This window comes from Trichosurus vulpecula, chromosome 8 (assembly GCF_011100635.1).
Source record: "Trichosurus vulpecula isolate mTriVul1 chromosome 8, mTriVul1.pri, whole genome shotgun sequence".
Lineage (NCBI taxonomy): Eukaryota > Metazoa > Chordata > Mammalia > Diprotodontia > Phalangeridae > Trichosurus > Trichosurus vulpecula.
The window spans coordinates 227,623,309-227,642,656 of NC_050580.1; the positions used below are offsets into that span (position 1 = coordinate 227,623,309).

Sequence of the window (19,348 nt, forward strand, 5' to 3'; positions counted from 1 at the left end):
ACCTTCTACAACCCCTTCAAGGCTACCTCCAATTTATAAGGTATAATCTTATATGCACATAGTTGTTTGCATGTGGCTTCCTCTATTTGAATGTGACCTCCTTGAGGGCAGGACAGGGACCAGTGTTTTTGCACCTCTTTGTATCCCCACTATTAGACTTCCAGCAGCTAGGTGGCAGGGTGGCCACAGCACTGGGAACGTAATCAGGAGAACCTGAGTTCAAATCCAACCTCAGACATTTGCTGTGACACCCTGGGCAAATCACTTAACCCTGTTTGATTCAGCTTCCTTGTCTGTGAAATGAGCTGGAGAAGGAAATACCAAACCACTCCAGTATTTTTGCCAAGAAAACCCCAAAATGGGTTTTCATGAGATCATGAGATCACAAAGAGTCAGACAGGACTGAAAAACAAGTGAACAATAAATTCCCTTTCAACTCTAAATTTATGTTACTGTGATCTACAAAATGAGGAGTACCTGCTTCCCAGAGTTGTGAGGAATAAGTGTAATGACTGTAAATCCTCCTCCTTCTCTAACTGGCCCTGCTATAGCATAGAGCCCAGGTTGTGATCAGAAAATCTGATCTTTGAGATTATCATGCTAATCCTTCAGAAACCAGAAATACAGGCAGCTGCCACCATGTGAATTTTAGTCCTGCCTTAGTACACCATCATGTTGTGAACAGCTAAGCTTCCTGCAGGTGTGAATAACAGAGTATAGATTAACATAGGATTCCACACAATTAAGCTTTTTTTTTTAAATGCCCTGCTCTTTTATCCTTCTGAATTTTTTAAAAAATACATTAAAATACAACACAACTTGGCTTTTGAACAGAATTTGAGTTGGAAGGGACCTGAGCAGCTATCTAGTCCAACCAATACACAAAAGGAATCCTGCTGTAACAAGCCTGACAAGTGGTCATTCAACCCCTCCTGGAGGACCTCCAAGGAGGGGGAAATTACTACCTCCGGAGGTCGTCTGTTTCACTTCCAGGCAGTCCTCTCTACCTTTTAGAGCCAAACAGCACAAATCTTGGAAGACAGCTATTCTGTCCCATGAGTCTTCTTCCTTCAATGGATCCTCCTATGACGTGGACTCAAGGCCCTTCTACAGTTCTCACACCTGAATCTCTAGACCAGGTCTGATGAGGGCAGATTCCAGCGGGCCATGACTTCAATGTACTATTGCTGGAAGCTGAGCTCCCCTCCCCTTATTGAAGTTCAAGAATCACCTTATTTTTGCTGACTCAAGCTTGCAATTCATTAAAACCTCTAGCTTTTCTCAGAACAACTTCTATCCCCCATCTTATACCTGTGAGGTTGTTTTTTTTTTTATCCAAATGCAAGACTTTACATTTATGCCTATTGAATGTCATTTCGCTACTTTTTAGATCCCATAATTGAACGTGTTAGTTATTCCAGTTTTATCATCTGCGGATTTCATGGGCATAGCATCTATATGTTTATCCAATGTCCCTGGGGGCACTCCACTGGAGACCTCCTGCTGTGAGATATACAGTGCTGTCCTTGGGTGGGTGGATATCTAGGCACAGTGGGTAGAGCACTAGGCCTGGAAAGAGGAAAGCCTGAACTCAAACCTGGCCTTAGACATTTATTAGCTGTATGACCCTCAGCAAGTCATATAACCCCTGCTTCCCAGGGTGCTATTTGTAAAGCATTTAGCACAGTGCCTGGCACATAGTAGGTGCTTTCCCCCTTCCCTTTCACACTGAATGTTGCTTAGACTAATATAATTCTACGGAGCCAAAAATATAATTATGACATGACATAAAATATCATATTATATGAAGTATTAGTATATTATATTGGATACATAAAATTATTATATATAATGTAAAATATAATATTAAATATACTTCCATAGTGCTAACGCACTTTTCTTATCAACTTGTGTGGTACAGGGACAGAAGCATCATCCTACATTTCACAGACGAGGAAACTGAGTCTCAAAAGCAAAATGACTTATCTACGGTCATAGTTAGAACAAGGAAGTCAGAGACAGGATTTGAATTCACACCTCCTGACTCTAAGTCAAACACAGAACTTTGTAGCTAGTGAGGCACAAGAAGGGAAGGGGGACAGAAATTACTTAATTAGTTGTAGGTTTGCTAGTAATTGGGCTACTAGCTTCTATTTATATTGACTTAGCAGAAATCTGCTGACTACCAAAAGCAGCTGAAAAGGACAATTAGTCCTTACTCAGCTGCCTCCCTGCACTAAGGGACAGCTTGCTCCAGTAACTAACTCCCTGTCAGAATCTCGATCTCGATTCCAACAAGCATGAAAGGACAAGAAAAAACTGGCAATGACCTTCAGAAAGTGCAGCAGTGTTTCTTCTAGTGCCAAGTGACAGACCTGTCAAAGTAGAGGTTGGTTTCCCTTGATAAGGTGAGAGGCCTAAAACTATGAATCTTTACTCCCTGTGTTACCAGAGAGAAAAATTTTCCTTGGATAAAAGGAAGTACGTCGAGGAAGGAAAAATAGGAGGATTTTAATCGCACAAATTTTCAAATGATGAAACTGAGGCCCACAACACTTATTTTTACTGGAAGCAGCCAGTGATTTCACAGCAGGGAATAAGCCATAAGGAGTCTGATAATTTGAATATTCCTGTTGTGTCGTTCAATTATTTGTGACCCTATTTGGGGTTTTCTTAACAAAGACACTTGCCATTTCCTTATCTAGCTCATTTTATAGACGAGGAAACTGAGGTAAACAGGGTTAAATGACTTACCCAGGGTCACACAGCTAGTTTAAGTGTTTGAGGCTGGATTTGAACTTGAGAAGTTGAGTCTTCCTGACTCTGGGCCCAGAGCTCTATCCACTGTGCCACCTAGCTGCCCAAGTAAATTTATACTTCGTATTAATTGGTCTCTAGACAGCGACTTACTGCCACTTATCACAGGCACATCATGATTCCTTAAATGACACAATCCCAAGAACATAAAAACCCTTTCAGACAGAAAGGTCTCCTGTACTTTGAAGCATGATTTGTCTTTCAGTTGCTAAGCCCATTTCTTCTGTAGCCTGTCAAAACTCTCTTGCGGGTAAGTTTCACATAACACAGTTCCAAATGAACAAATTCATGAGTAGGTTGAATCATGAAAATCCAATGAAACTGAGGTGCATTCATCCCTCTGGGGAAAGAGATGGGGGTAAGTGCTACACACCTGTGCAACCCAAGAAAGGGAAATGGAGCCTATGAGAAACGAGTGCCTTTGAACTATACTGTTCTTAACTTTTCCCAAAGCATAGCCATACTTCCATCTAATTTTGTGACGTAGATAGGGCAGATATAATCCCCATTTGAGGAACTGGGGTTTAGACCTATGAGTTCATCAGTGTAGGAAAATGTGATTGTGGACACTCCCTGAACCAGTTCAGATGGCAGGCTTAGAGAGCTGCCCTAGACACGGAGCAGTTAGGTGGCTTGCCTTTGGTCACATGGCTAACATGTATGCTAGAGACATGGTTAACCTCAACCCAATTCCCCAGCTCCATTTATACATGAGGAAAGTGAGGCCCAGGGAAATCAAGAGGCTTGTCCAGGGTCACACAAGTGTTAAGAGGGAACAGGATGCAGGACTCTAGACTATCAAGAAATGATAGTCTGCATGAGAAAATAATATGGAGACAGGTGTCACACACCTCCCTGAGGTCCCACGCAATTTTCCCACAGCAGAAAGATAAGACACAGCAAAGAGTTATCACAAGAATGCTGCTTTGTTTTTAATATGGTTTGTGACAAGCAATATCAAAGTCATCCGCTCTTTCCAAGTTTGTCCTGACCTTTTTTAATAGACAACTTTAAAATAATTAAAACAAAACAAAAAAAAGAAACACATTTTGTGCACTGAGGAGACTGATCGTCATATCTCCGGAATTAAATATGAAAAGACAAGCCATGTAAATTATTTGTCTTCCTAAAAAACAGCTCTCTCTGAAGATTTTTAATATCATAAAATATTTCCATGAAACAAGTGATCAAGCAAACACACATGCACCTGGTGTGTCTTGGCAGAATTTCCTCCCCTCGCTGAAAGATGTGGGATTGGAAGAATGGACACAAAAGATGGAACAGATAAGATAAATTCTTTTAAAAAAATGTATATTTTTTTTTTAAAAAAGGATGGAATGTAGCATTGTGCTTGCTTATTTTCCTATGTCACAACAAACAAAACATGTGGTGCAAATAGATTTTCCCCTTATCCATTTCAGTCAGGTGGAGAAAAAATACCTTTATTTTCTATAATAAAATATGTGGGTTTTTTGGTTTGGTTTTTTTTTAACATTTTTTTTCTTTTTTGCAGAAAATAATTTTGTAAACTGTTACCACTTTCAGAGGGTGGGAAGACTCAATGTAATGTCTGTCCCATCCCTGAAGATGACGGGAACCTGGGAGTTGACATCAAACCTCAGGGTTTAGTGGGGAAGGCGGAAGGAAGGAGGAAGTGGGGGACAGTCCAACAAAGGAGGCAGAGCTGGGGGGGCTTGCATTGCATACAGAAAGAAAGGTGCATCTGGACAGGAAGAAGAACCCTGCTAGAGTCTGGGGGTTTGTATGGTAATAAAGGGGATCTAGAAGTAGGTTAAAGGTCACTTTCGCCATAGAGGGCTGTGGAGAAGGACATGTAGTCCAGAGCACCAGGCACCGCATCTGGGCCAGTGTAGGGGGCCATCCGTGCAATGCAGTATTCTGCTTGGTCAGGTGGGAGTTCCCGGCGTAGTTCATCCAAGGTAATATAATTCTGCAAAGAGAACAAAGAAATTTAGTCACAGGCAACATCTAATGTAGAGATCAACAACTGACACCATGATTGCTGAGGATGGCATGAAGCCTATTCACTACCACTAGAGCCCTTCCCATTGCTCACGAAAGTCCCTCCCCATCGGCTTACCATCAACATGATGGAAGAATAGGGCCTACGAACCTTGGCACACATTTTTGAAAAGTCGCCAAACGCTTTTCTAAAGAATAAGGGCATATGTTTTGCTACAACATCTTAGGCAAGTGTCTTAGCAAACTGAATATTCCCTATTGTACATGGGACCGTGAGAAATGCTGTCCTGGAAAAGATCCATGGTTCAAATGCAATGTTCTGTATCTGATAATATCATCAAGGAGAGATGTGTGGAAGGGCAGGGTTGTACGTTATGATCAAGGATAAACCAACATCAGGTAATGCAACTAGTTGGTGCAGTGGATAAGAGCGCTGGGACTAAAGTCAGGAAAACTCATCTTCCTGAGTTCAAATCTAGCCTCGGATACTTACTAGCAGTATAACCCTGGGCAAGTCACTTAACCCTCTTTACCTCAGTTTCCTCATCTGTAAAATGAGCTGGAGAAGGAAATGGCAAACCGCTCCAGTATCTTTGCCATGAGAACCCCAAATGGGGACACAAAGAGTCAAACAGGAGTGAAATGACCGGACAACAACAAAAAGACTAAGAATCTAAAAATCTGAGCCCAAATCCTTCCTAGGTTCTGTCTACCACAAGGTATTGTAACCTTTGGAAATCCACTGTTTCCTAATCTGTAAAATGAGATGGTTGCTTTTAACTCTCCCTTTGGGGACAAACCCTGGCTCTCGCTTCTGACCTTAGTCCAGCCCATATTCCTCTCTATACACTTGGATTCTCTGATCCTGGCTCAGCCCATTAATTCCCTTCTGTAGTGTGATGACCAGGCATTTGTCTGTTCTACTGTTGGTTCCAATCTATTATCTTCCTCTGACATGTCCTTCCATTGTAAGACCAGGAATCAAAACAGGACTCCAGTGACTGGGTTGGTAATGAATGTGTTTTGGGGGTCACTGAAGTCTTCTAACAACCCTAACAGCACAGGGATATCCACGAGAGCATTCAGAGGGAACAGGATGATTCAGTGCCTTCTGTAAACTGGGAAGAATGATCCTTTCCCTGTGACTCCTCTGCCATAATGTTTTTCTGTGGCCTCCTGGTCACTATTGTGAAATGGGCATACTGGTTTTGGAAGGTTCTTGCCAGGATGTCGAACTGGGGACACTGGTTCATGGGTCTGCTACTTTTGAGTTTCAATAAATGCTTTAACTCCTCTGCCTTCTACTTAGAGAATTCCTCATATCCTGCAATTCTGGACCATTCAGGCATATTCAAGGTTATCTTTGAAGTCAAGAATTCTGTCTTAATGATATACTGAGTCATAGAGGAAATATAAGCTTTAAAGGTCCCAGAGGCTAGACTGCCAAAGGTGTGTCCCAAGAACACATTCCATTGGAATGGACCTGAACAAGATCAGGCTGGTTGGTTTTGTGAATGGATATCCTGGAACGGGGTTAGGTACAGGGCACACTTTTTTGATCTAGTGCTGGGTCAATTGAGTTACGGATTGATAACAGAAGTGTGTGTGTGTGTGTGTGTGTGTGTGTGTGTGTTAAGATACAAATTCAACGTACTAATTTTCTCTCTCTTTTTACTGACAGAGGTGTTCAGGGCTATGGATTTGTCTCTGAGAATCTTTATCTACATGCCTCTACCTGACTCTTATGTCAGAGACCAGTGCCCCTAACAAGGCTATGATTATACGGTAAACTTACCTTGTCCCCAGCCAGGATCTTGAAGGAAGCCATGACTTGGTCAGCTGTGTCTGTGTCAGCTGTCTCACGGGACATGAAATCGATGAAGGCCTGGAATGTCACTACGCCAATGCGATTAGGGTCTACAATGCTCATGATTCGGGCAAACTCTGCCTCTCCCTGAAGAACAAAAGATGGAACCTACATCAGCCCCACAGGCTGGGATCTACTTGAAATACCTAGCCCTATGGGGGCTCAGTCAGTATTCCCTATTTTGTGGGGAAGAGAGATTCCAAAGGGGAGTACAGAAATTTCCCCAACAAAACTTAGGTTGACTTGGGGGCCCAGCTCACAGGTACATCCTAATTTTAGGACCCCTAATCCACCTTGATTTGGACACCTGGATTCCTCTTCCTTAGAGAGTTCTTTGGCTCAGCACATTATCCTGTGAGCCAGGATTAACAACTCATTAAAGAAAAAGCTTCCACGGACAGAAAACCTTACACCCCTGGCTCGCCACTCAGCACTGGAGACTAAGGGGTGAGATGAGGTAAAAATAAGAGAAGGGAAGAAGATGCACTGGCAAAAAGACAGCCTGACTCAAGTCTACTGAGGGTGGTGACTGAAACAGATATCAGAGTTTCCTGCCTTGCCTGAGGACAGGGCAGCAACAAAGGAGCATACCAACCAAAAAAAGCTCAGGTCAATATGAAGTTAGAACTATTAACGACTCCCAGGTTGTGCCTGCCAGATGTTCTGGGTAAAAGGACAATATTTGTGAGCACAAAGGGCAAAAGCCCCTTCTAATGCAGTCAGGTATAATAAAACATCAAGATTGGCAGCATATAGTGTCCGGTCACCCAGCTAGCTGAGAAGAGATATCCTGATATACCCTCCCTCCCCATACCACACCATTCCTTCTCCAGACCTAGCATTACTTGTCCCCAAAGAAAGCAAGCTGATAGGAAGATACCTCTTCTGACCCACCCCCAAGTTTATTCCCTAAGGGGCTAAAGGTTAACAGTGAGAAATATCATGGCTAAACTGATCAGCCCATGAAGAAAATAACAGCTGCTCTTTGTATGGATCCACTCTAGCCCTCAAACCCTCTCTGATTTTAGTGATCACCTAAGACCCAAAGAAAACTTTTCTACTTTGACCTCACCTCACTGGTTGGGTTCACAGATCCCTCCCTTCACACAGGGCAGGGATAAGGGCATGTGGCCGTGGGAGGCCATACCAACCCTCAGGAATGAGAAGGGGGCATCTGCTTTACGTTACCATATTGTAACCCATGGAGATAAGGCAGGCTCGGAAATCGTCCGTGTCCATCATGCCTGTCTTCTTCTGCATGAAGGCAGTGACGTTTAGACAAAGGGAGGGCAGGAAAGATAGGAAGAGGAAAGGGCCCACACCAGTTCACCAAGAGGTAGACATGGACAATGAAGGGATAGGTTTTATTGGATGGTGGGGCAGACAGAGGAGAGATAAAAGTGAAAGAGGAAAAGAGAAATACAAATTAAGGGTGGAACATATTGCAAAGAATAAGAGAGAGGCAGAGACCAGCAAGGACAGAGCGCAGAGATAATGGGGAAGAAAATAAAGTATGATTCCCATGAAAAGCACTCAGGGAAGGGAGTCCGAAGTACAGATGGATGCGAGAAGGATCCCCCTCAGAGAGAGAGGATTCCATAGTCGGAAGAGTCAACAGAAAGGAAAGGCACATGTCCAGAGGAACATAGGAAAGTGGGGGAAAGGGAGAGATCCAGACAGAGAGAGAAAAGAAAAAGGAGAAACACATGTTATTGATCACCCCAGATGCCACCCCTGACCATGTTCCATGCAGGTGTTGAGTACCTGGGGGTCGTTGCCAATATCGTAACCCAAGCTGATGAGGCAGGCTTTGAACTCCTCAGGACCGAGTGTGCCGGAGTGATCCTGGGGGCGGCCGTGGTGTGCCAGGCAGCAGGACATGCAGTGGGTGCCAGAGGAGGGGAATGGGGGGAGGGGCAAAATGCATAGGGATGGTGAATGAGGAGGCGGATGGTGTGTGCCATGCAGGGAGGGAGGGAAAGCAAGCAAGTGGGCGGTGGGAAGTGAGGAGAAGAGGTGGAGAGGGAGATGTGTACATGATCATGCAGATGGAAAAGGGTGAAGAGGGTGAGGGGAGAAAGAAGAAAGGGGAAATAAAAGTGCATAAGGTTAGATACCAAAATGAAGTTTCAGTATGTGCTCACACACAACCTTGCTCCAGACAACAGGACCAAAACAGGAACCTCCCAAATCAACCCTTGCCTCCTCCCTCTCCTTCCCAAACACACACTGACACTCAGGTCTGCAGGCAGCTCCACTAAAGGCTCCTGAGATATCTGGAGTGCCATGAAGCAGGCTATAGAGGCCTCTTCTCACCCAATCCTCAAAGAGCCACTTGGCCCACCCTTAGGACCATATTTACAGACACCAGGATAGGGTGGCCTACGTTAAGAGCCCACCCATTTAGTACAATTCACACTTGGGCTATTTTGAATAGCCTGTGTGAGGAAAGGCAGAGTTCTGACCCTCACCTCCACTCACTTTCCTAGTATTCATACTGGAGGGCTCTCGGGGCCCTTGGTGTTTATGAGGGCCAGTGATCAGAGTTCAAATCCAAAACTAGGGGAGATGCCCATGAATAACTGAATCACCTCATGGAGGGCTGAGGTAGACGTAGGGGTGGCAGTGGAGTAACCACCAGAATCAAAGGCCAATGCCTGTCTAGCGTTCATTCAAGGCCAAAAGCTACCACTCTTACAGTCAAGCAATTCTGGTAGGAAAGCCATGAAGGCAGAGAGCAAGTGTTAATTTGTGAGTTCTCCTTCAGGATGGGCCCAGCGAAGGGATGCCTCGCAGGCTGCCTGAGATAATTTGAGCAGAGACCCAGCTAGAGGTACGGGATGGACACCAAAGCCTTAGGATTTTAAGATGAAATGTTGTTGCTAGCCTTAGAATCTCATTCTGATCTAACGCCTTACCCTCACTCCACCCCGTTTTATAGATGAGAAAATTGAGGCCTAGAGAAGGTTAAGCCGCTTGGACCAATGTTAAACAGCCAGGAAGTGACACAGCTGGAATCTGAACTCAGATTTTTTTTTTTGCTAAGTCCATAGCACTTTCCATTCAACAAACATTAAACACCTACTATGGTTAGGTATTGTGCTCAGCACTAAAGACAGAGAAAGAAAAAAATTAAACAGTCTCTGCCTTCAAGATCCTTCCATGGTGCTGGGCTTGGAATTTGGCCTCAGACACTCGTTAGCGACCCTGGGCAAGTCATTTAACTGCTATTTGCCTCAGTTTCCTCACCTGTAAAATGGGGATAATAATGGCACATAGTAAGTGCTATATAAATTTAGCCATCATTACTATTATCTACAGGGTAGAGAGGAGGAGGAGGAGACAAGTAAACACCAGATAATTTCAAGACAACTAGGTGGAGCCCTGTCAGGAAGGGCAGTAACTGAGCCGGGCTTTAAAGGAAGCTAGGACTTCTATGAGGTGGAGGTAAGGCAGGAGTACATTCTGGACACAGGAGAATACTTATAGCACCTTGACTTCCAGAGGCTGCACAATGGCCCGCTCACCAGGCCAGGCACTGGGTACTCCAGCCTGGTCTGTGGGGCAGGTTGTTAGGATGTATAAGATCCATTTAGAGCGCTGGTGCGTCAAGGGCCAAAGAAAGTGGTTGATAGAGCCATTCTTATGGATCTGTGAAATCGGGTGACATGACAGGCACAGACACAGAGGCCTTGGCTCTTCCCGTGGAACACAGATTCTGAGGCAGAAGGGACTTCAGAGGCCACTGAGTTCAGTCCACTGCTCACCTAGAATTCCCTACACAAAATCCCCAAGAAGTGGCCATTCATATTCTGCTTGGAGACCTCTGGTAATGGAGAACTCACTCACTTTGTAAGATAATCCATTTTACTTTTGTACAGCTGAAATTGCTAGGAAGTTTGTCCTAAAAATCAAGGTGAAATCTGCTTCTTCTAAAGTTGTAACAATTTTTACTACTTCTTTCCTCTGACGAGAGGCAAAGCATGGTGAGATACAGTTGAAAGAACATTGGCATCTCAAAAACTATTGCCCAAAGCCTGGTCCTACTGTTTAATGGCAGCATGACTTCAAGTCACTTAATCTCTCTGGGTCTCAATTTTCTCATTTGTAAAATGAAGGGGCTGGACAAGGTCCATTCTAGCCCTAAGTCCTATGAAATGAATGTGATCCCTACTCCCTTTAAGTACTAGAAGACAAGCTATCATGTCACCCTTGAGTCTTCTCTTCTCTAAGCTAAATACTCCCAGGTCCTTTAAATTGTCCTCATGACATGGTTTAGATGACCTTACCATTCTGATTTCCCTCCTTTGGAAATGGCACAGCTTACTGAAGTCTTTATAATGTTACACCCAGAAGACAGCCCAATATGCCAGATATGGTTTAACTATGGTGGAGTACAGTGGGATTGTAATTTCTTCTGCTTCTACCAATGTGTGCTATGATGTACGTTAGGATTTGGGGCCATGACATCTCATTGTTGAGTCATGTTGAGTTTCAGTCAACTGAAACTCCCCGATCTTTATCAAACATGGTCTAGCCATGCCTATTCCTTTCCATACTTGTAAATTTTTTTAAACCTAAGCATAGTACTTATTGTTCAGTCATTTAGTTTTATCTGACTCTTTGTGATCCCATGGAACATACAGTTCATGGAGTTTTCTTAGTAAAGATATTGGAGTGGTTTGCCCTTTCTTTCTCCAGTGGAATAAGACAAACAAGGTTAAATGACTTGCCCGGGGTCACACAGCTAGTAAGTGTCTTGAGGCTGGATTTGAACTGAAATCTTCCTGACTTTAGGCCCAGTCATCTATCTGTCACCTAGCTGCCCAAGTAAATTACTAACTCTGCTAAATTTCTTTTTTTTTTTTTTAATTTTTTCTTTTGGAAGGGAGGAAGGCAGGGCAATTGGGGTTAAGTGACTTGCCCAAAGTCACACAGCTAGTAAGTGTGTCAAGTGTCTGAGGCTGGATTTGAACTCAGGTCCTCCTGACTTCAGGGCCGGTGCTCTACTCACTGTGCCACCTAGCTGCCCCCTAACTCTGCTAAATTTCATCTAATTAGACTGTTCACTGTTCTGGACTTTCGAGATCTTTGATCCTGATTCTATAACCCAACATTTTAAGCAGCATGGAATAGTGAACAGACAGCTAGTCCGAGAATCAAGAAAATCTGGGTTCAAATCTCAGCTCTGACACATACTGGCTGTGTAACCCTAGGCAAGTCACTTAACCAGAGGCACTCAGGGCTATAGGCAACTCTAAGACTTAAGTCACAGATAAATTGTGATCTGCTTTGGGTAGAAGAGTTTCCTACTTCAGTGACATAATGGGTCTAAACCAAGCAAAAGCAACATATTAGCTATCCCTCCTAGCGTCATCTCAGACCCAAGTCTGTTGAGCATGAGATCCACCTATGCCTTCAATCAGCACATTGGCCAAAATATTGACTAAACAGAGCCAAAGACCCATGGTGCCCTACTAAAGAAACCTATGTTTGAGCTATCTCTAGATCCTGGTAAAGCCTCTGAGAAGGAAGGCTCCTATACTGGGGAGATTTCTCATCTCCATGAGGTCATTTTGAGGTTATGTTTCAGTGAAAGGGAGCAAGGGGAAAAGCTCAAGAGGCCAAACTCTTACCCGGTCAAAGTGGTTGAAGGAGGCACGGAACTCATTCATCTGTTCCTGGCTGATCCCTTTGGCATCTCGGGTAAGGATCTGGTTCTCCACTTCATTGATGGTCCTGGCAATGGTGGTGAGGAGCTGTTCCCATCCCACTCGGATATGCTGGGGGATCAACATGGCTGTTATCAGGGTGAAACTACCCAAATCCTTGGCTTTCCCCTTCAGCAAAAGCCCCAAAACCTATCTGTGCATTTCAGACTGATTTTATCACATCGCCAATGAGGATTGTTTAGAGCAATACACTCTAAGGCATAAATACTCCCTACCATGGAGCATGGTAATGACATGGTAGTGACATAATCTAAGCGAGCAAAAGAAACAAGAACTGAGGGGCCTGGGAGAATAACCAATGATGGGGATGCGTAGAATCAGAAATATAATAGCAAATAGCTCTAGGGGAGAGGGTAGGAAGTTACCTAAATGTATAATTTATCTTGCACATATCACCCCAAATCTCCCCTCCCCACCACCAAAAAATTTTTATAATCAGAAACAAAACAATGATCTTGGGAGTTAGAGCCCTATAGGTTTCTCTCCTTTCTAACTAAAGGAAATAACGTGTAAACCTATAAATATGTTTTACACACACACACACACACACACACACACACACACACACATGCGCACGCGCGCAAAACCCCTTTGGTTTGGACATTTCCAATATAGCAAATGTATCCTACTGCTATTCTATATTGGAAGGAAATTGTTAGAAAAGTAAGCAGATTAGAAAAATACATGTACCAATGATGACCAAGAAGGCTATTCCTAAGGATTAAAGTTGGTTCTCTTTCCAAGTTTTAAGATTAAGGAAGACCAACACCATCCCTAGCTTTTTCCCCCAAGGACCATACCTCCATGGTATAGTTGGTGTGCTTGTTGTCAAAAATAAGAGCCTCCTGGATCTGCTGGTGGTCTCCTTCCAGCTGGTCAATCTTTGGTTTGTAATTGACAATGCTCTTCTCATACTGTCGAAGGTGATTAAGCTGGTCCTCCAAGGTGCCATGCATCTCAATGGAGATGCGGCCAATCTCCTACAGAAACAAAGAGAGAGTGACATTGCCTCAAAGTTACTCCCACCAAAGAATTCACACAACTGTGACCTATGGGGAGGAACTTTGGGCTCCCATGAATTCCAGCATTTTAACCCTTTGGGTCTCTGTTGAGTCATGGCCTTCCCCTGGCCATGTCTATGGAGTTTTAAGAGTTTTAAGAAGACTAAGACTCTCAAAATTGAAAAAGAATAGGAAAGAACCCAACATCTTTGCAGTTTTGATATATATATTCAGAAAAGGCAGGGATTGTATCTGTTTAACCTAGTAACATTTGAGTACAGAATTCCTTCAGGACTCCCTCAGGAAAGAGAGAAGTCCTAGAATGGCTGAAATGATCATAGAAGAGGGTAGCAAATAACAAACTCAACCTAAATTCCATTGCCTGGCTTTCCTAAACCTTTCATAATCTCAGCCTATCCTACCTGTCCAATCTTATTTCTAAACATTCATATTTCAGTGGCCACTATGTAAATCATGCTCCTTCCTGCCTCCATATACTTGCTGAAGCTGTTCTGGCTGCCTGGAGATCCCTCCTTCTATTGAAATTCTAACTATCCTTAAGAACTCCAAATTATGTTTCATTTCATCCAAGAAGCCTCTACCGATTTCTCTACAGTACTTAAGAATATGAACTATTCAGTCTAGCATTTAATGGTATAGAGGTTTATATTGTTCCCTGATTATTTCATATGAGTTAATCTCTCCTGAAACAGAACATAAGGACCTGGAATATGGGAATCGTGTTTTCAAAGAGTCATTGATTTTGACCCAGTAGGGCCCTTAGACTTCATTTAGTCCAAAGGTCTCAAACTCAGTCCTGCAAAACTTCCCATAGAGAAACAGATTAAAATGTAATTGGGAAAGGTTTAATAAAATAAATAAAAATGTGATACAACATAGATAATGTTAATTTGTGGTTTTCTAAGTCAATATGTAGCTCATAGGGATCCTTATATAGAGTTTAATGGCCCCCACTTCTGTTTGAGTTTGACACCACTCAAATAGTATAACACCTTTATTTTGTAGATGAAGTAGCTGAGACCCATGGAGATTAAGTACACAAGGTCACAGAAGTAATAAGTGTGTGTTGGTAAGCAAAATGGGCTCTTAGCACTTAGTTGGCTTTTGTTTTCTTTGAATAATTCAGTGTATTTCATTGAGCCTTACTAGGTGCTAAGCCCCAGGCCCAAACCCCTATTAGGTGTAAAACCTATGTGGGTATGGATTGGTAACTAAGGTGGGGCCCAAGGTAGGGCCAACTCAGGGGAGGGCCTAGTTTACACATGAGTTTGAATGACATGTTTGGGACATCAGAGGCTTTTAGACCACGTGGGTTTAAGTCACTACTTTGTGACAATTCTAGGTCACGTGGGTGAGTCGCATGTGTGACTCACCCTGGACCCTGAAAAAGATACAAAACCAGGGGTTGGCTTTCTCTTCTTTGGAGCTCTTTCCCACAGCAGTGGTGGCACGTGTGACTCTGGGCCAGCCCTCGTTCTGAGCTCCCGGGATGAACCTAGATGTTAGTAACTATGAATCTGTATTTGGTCTGTCTGTTGATGTTTGTAATTTGTTTAGGGCTCTCACTCGTGGTGGTGCTGATGCAGAGACTCCAGGCAGCTGTAGCTAAGAAGCCCTCCAGCTCATAAACCCGGATGCTGAGACTTTGTAAAACTCTGGTATATAAGGGGTTGGTGCCGACCCTGGGGCTGTTAGGACCCTAGCCCTTGGCCTCTTTCCTGGGTAAACCAGACAGGCTTAATAGGAGCGGAATGGCAGGCACCCAGAGGGAGAGCTTCCGCCCTTGGGAAGCCCCTGTAGTTGTCCTACACATGCAGGCAGAGTCTGTCCATGAGGGACACGCAAGCCCAGAAGGAGGGACCCAGCTGGCCATTACCTAAAGCTCTTGAACCGTTGCCTAACGCAGTGCTTTGTTGCTTCACTTACTGGAACATCTTTGATACTTTACGGGGACATCCTGCCTCGTGTCTCACATAGCTCATACAGCTCTGATACCATCTCACAACATGCCCGAGCATTCCCATGCCCTCATAGATACTGTAATGCAACATCCCCCCTCGTTCCCATACCCCTACAGATACCATACATTGCAACAATCCAGATCCTTCCCATGCCCGTACCGATACCCATACCGGAACAAAGTGCCACAATATACCCGTACTGCAACATTTCTATCCTGTCCCTCTGTAACATTTCTGTTCCTTCCCATGCTGTCATCCTCACACCCATTGGCCACTTGCTTATGCTCACGTAGAACAAACCCTACAAAAATGGATGATTTCTCCCAATAAATGAGAGTTGCTTCCACCTTGACTCCTGCTTCATTCACCACGTACCGGGATGGGTCCCTTGCCAGTCAGGGACCCCCAACAAGTGGCGCCCAAACATGGGGCCCGGAGGGAGGACCCCACGTCGTGAGGCCCCTCTGACTCATAGAGGGAAGGACCGAATCGGCGAGCGCGCAGCCGAAGCCGCTCACAGGCAACAAACCACCAGCTCGCCAGGAGAGAGAGCCGGACGAGACTCCGGACGTGACCTGAAGCAAGGCCAGAGAGCCAGATAAGACTTCGGAGGAGGTAAGGATAAGCAGGCCTTACCAATGGGGCAGACTGCATCCTTCACAGACTCTAAGGACTTAGAGACAGTCTGTAGAATAATTTACAAGCTTAGCAAGAAGCAGGGATGCACAATTCATTTGAGAAAGGTTCAGGACTTCATAAACACCCTAAAGGAAGTCTCCCCTTGGATAGAAAGGGATGCGTGATACATTTGAGTAAGATCAGGAAGTTCATAGATACATTGAAAAACATCTCCCTGTGGATAGAGCAGCGTCCTCCCGTCACTTCGGCAGCATGGAAGATAGTGGGAGAGCAGCTTACTTCTTTGGACCAGGAAAAGCCAGGGGAACTAGAGCCCAGTACATTTTTCTTGTATGACATCATAAAGGCAGCCATGGAGGAGGATGTAGGGGCAAGTGAAAGGACAGTGCAGTGATTCTCTCTGTCCACTCAGACTACCCTGTCACCCTCCCCTAGAAGCTCCCCGGGGAGTTCCAGGGCTACTTCTCCCATGTGCCTCTATCCAGATTTGAGTGACCTCTCTCAAGTCCCAAGGTCGGAGCCCACCTTAACTGACAGGACCCGGGAATTGGAGGAGCAAATGAGCAAGTTAGAATCAAGACAATTGAGTGACCATAGTCAGAAGAGCTATTCTAGGGTGTTAAAAAGACTGATGACAAAGAAAGGGCAGTATTGCACATCTAAGCAAATAGATAATTTTTTAGAAACATTTTCTTTGTACAATATAATCACGATCTGCATGCAAAAACCTGAAGAAAATAGAAAGGTTCAGAATTTTTCACAGAACTGTCAAACCGAAAGTAAAATGCTCAAGCAGGATGAGAATAAGGAAGTTATGCTGTTAGAAAAGGATCGAGACTATTATGTGAAGGAGGTCACTTCCCACCTACTACACTGCTTCGCTAATCACGGTCTCCCCCATACATTGAAGACCAACAACGGCCCTGCTTATACTTCTCGGGCCTTTCAACGGTTCTGCCAGGAATGGTCTATACAACACCTCACTGGCCTCCCATACAATCCCACAGGGCAAGCTATAGTAGAAAGGGCTAATCGGACTCTCAAAACACACCGGCAAAAACAAAAAGGGGGAGTTAGGGGCACCACACCACAACAGCAGCTACATCAAACACCATATACACTGAATTTCCTCAGGGGCACCACACCACAACAGCAGCTACATCAAACACTATATACACTGAAGTTCCTCAAAACAAAAGTTGTAAAGACAGATGTGGCTACTGGAACAGAGCAAGAGGAGGAACTTGCATACTTGTTAGACTCCAAGTACAAGATACCAGAAAAAGGCAACTTAGAATATGATTTGGAGGAAAGAATGAAGTCTCCTTTGGCCCCTCCCCCAACTCCTCAATATAAATCCAATCCATGCATTTGGGAACATAAAATACATTATATGAAAGTTCTGAAGAAGCTAGTAAGAGAAAGATGTCTCTTAAACAACTGGAAGAGACCAACCGGGGATCTGCCCCAGATCATCTTAAAAGCAGGGTCTCCACGACCCCAATAAAGCATGGCACCTGGCCTCCGTTACATCAGAAGGCCAAGCAATTTGTGCATAGGATTTTAAAAATCCTGTGTTTTTTGTCTCTGTGTCTGTGTTCTGTATATGCATTTCTGTGTGGAGTGTGTAATCTGACACCCTGTAATGTCCATCATCTCTAGAGAGAAAAATGTTTTCTTGTTTAGCGGTTTTTTCTTTTTACGGTTTTTGTTTGATGGAAACGGCAAGTCGGAGAGGGTAAGAGAGGTGTCAGGCCAGAAAAAGAAAGAAATTAGGTATGTGCAGTTTTAAAAGGGGCTTTAATCAAAGTCCACCAGAAAGGAAAGACAAGAAAGTTTAAGCATGTAGGAAAGAGGAGGAGGTATAGAAAGTTTAAGGAAGGCATAACATTAGAGGTGTTGAAAGTAATTAGGTTCGGAAACTTTTGGAAAATTGTTGGAAATAATGCTCTTTCTCCCTTCATTCCAAATCTGGCCAATTTGGAATGTGAAGAGAGATAAGAAAGGAGGCAGGGACCTTTTCCCTGAAATTTAAATGAAATGTGTTACTCCTGATTTGATGCTTAAGATAAAGTCAGAATTTCTTATACCACTTGGCACTAAGGCAAATTTGGAAAATGCATGGATCTCAAATAAAGAGACACTCTGAGTCTCCCAGTACAAGGAGAAGGGACAAGGTAGCACTAGATCTTTTCCAGAGTCCCACTCACCTTTGACTGGCAAATTCAAAGTTCTCACTTCCAAAAAAGTTTTTAAGGAGTGAACACAGAAATAAAATTTACTCAAGTTAAAAGTAGAACCATTAAGATCTTTTCAGCTGTCTTGGACTGAGCCAGGGCTGCAATAAATGATAGAGCAGCAAAAAATTCTTTAGCAGATTCTGTTAACCATAGATAATCTGGTGAAGCATAGGAAACCTTTCTCAAAATAATAATACACGTGTGAATGTGAAGAAAAATCAGTTTATATGACAAAAGATATTCTGTATCCCCCTCCAATTTGTAGACTCCTTGGGGGGTTTAGAATTCCAGCTCAATGTCAGAAGTATATACAAAGATGTTTTAATTCATGTGTAGTTAATGAGAATTACCATGAGACTAGTATAAATAAAAAATTGGAAAATATTTAATAACATGAAGGTATTAAATAGATCTGTAGAGTTAATAAGTACTTTTCAATATACCACTACAGAGATCCTTGTGTGCAGTTTAGCAACCCTCATTCCTACTTTTTTAAACAAGTGATCTAAAGCTTCCAAAACAGAAATAAAAGCCGAACATGAGAGCCAATCTAAACATATTTTACCCAAAAGACTGTTACTTACTGTATTCCTGAGAAACAAAAGTACTTCTTCAGATAGGAATTATCTCCATAGATATAACTGGAGCTGCCCGGTTGAAAACATTTCTAGCTCGCTGTGATTTTCCTACATTTGCTACTTGGAAAGTTTTAAAAGTGATTCGGCTGCAAATATACAAGAGAGTTGGCTCCTTTTCAAAATAATTGCCCTGTGTACTGGCTGCTTTTTCTCATTTAGGCCCTTTATTCTGAGGTGTTTTTCACCTAAAAGTCTTAATATAAATTAAATCTTAATAACATAGAAACTTTAAATCATAATAACATAGAAACTGCAGAAAATAAAATACATGTTGCAACAAAGGCTCTATTCCCTGTTCTCGACTTTGCTACTTTGTTGCCCTCTCATATCCCACTGACAACAGCCCTGGACCTCTGGGCACCCTGAAGCCTACACTTCTAGGCAATAGGTAAAACAGAGGAACCTCTCCTCCCAAGACCCCAAGTCCTTGCTCCCATACCACCGGAACC

The 19,348-nt window shown here is 43.4% G+C and overlaps 1 protein-coding gene across 3 annotated transcripts in view; it reads right to left on the reverse strand.

Moving 5' to 3' along the window:
- Nucleotides 1–3,724: 3,724 nt before the first annotated feature.
- The window catches only part of ACTN1 (actinin alpha 1), a 134,805-nt gene continuing 119,181 nt past the window's right edge, over nucleotides 3,725–19,348 (reverse strand). The window contains exons 17-22 of one of the 3 annotated variants that reach the window (XM_036734526.1): nucleotides 13,200–13,379; nucleotides 12,304–12,450; nucleotides 8,432–8,512; nucleotides 7,856–7,921; nucleotides 6,596–6,754; nucleotides 3,725–4,768 (exon numbers count right to left, since the gene is read on the reverse strand). In XM_036734526.1, the coding sequence (XP_036590421.1) occupies nucleotides 4,610–4,768; nucleotides 6,596–6,754; nucleotides 7,856–7,921; nucleotides 8,432–8,512; nucleotides 12,304–12,450; nucleotides 13,200–13,379 (792 nt within the window). In that variant the 3' untranslated portion in view covers nucleotides 3,725–4,609. The remainder of the gene's footprint in view (nucleotides 4,769–6,595; nucleotides 6,755–7,855; nucleotides 7,922–8,431; nucleotides 8,513–12,303; nucleotides 12,451–13,199; nucleotides 13,380–19,348) is intronic. The other 2 variants (XM_036734527.1, XM_036734528.1) reach the window with 2 other exon arrangements.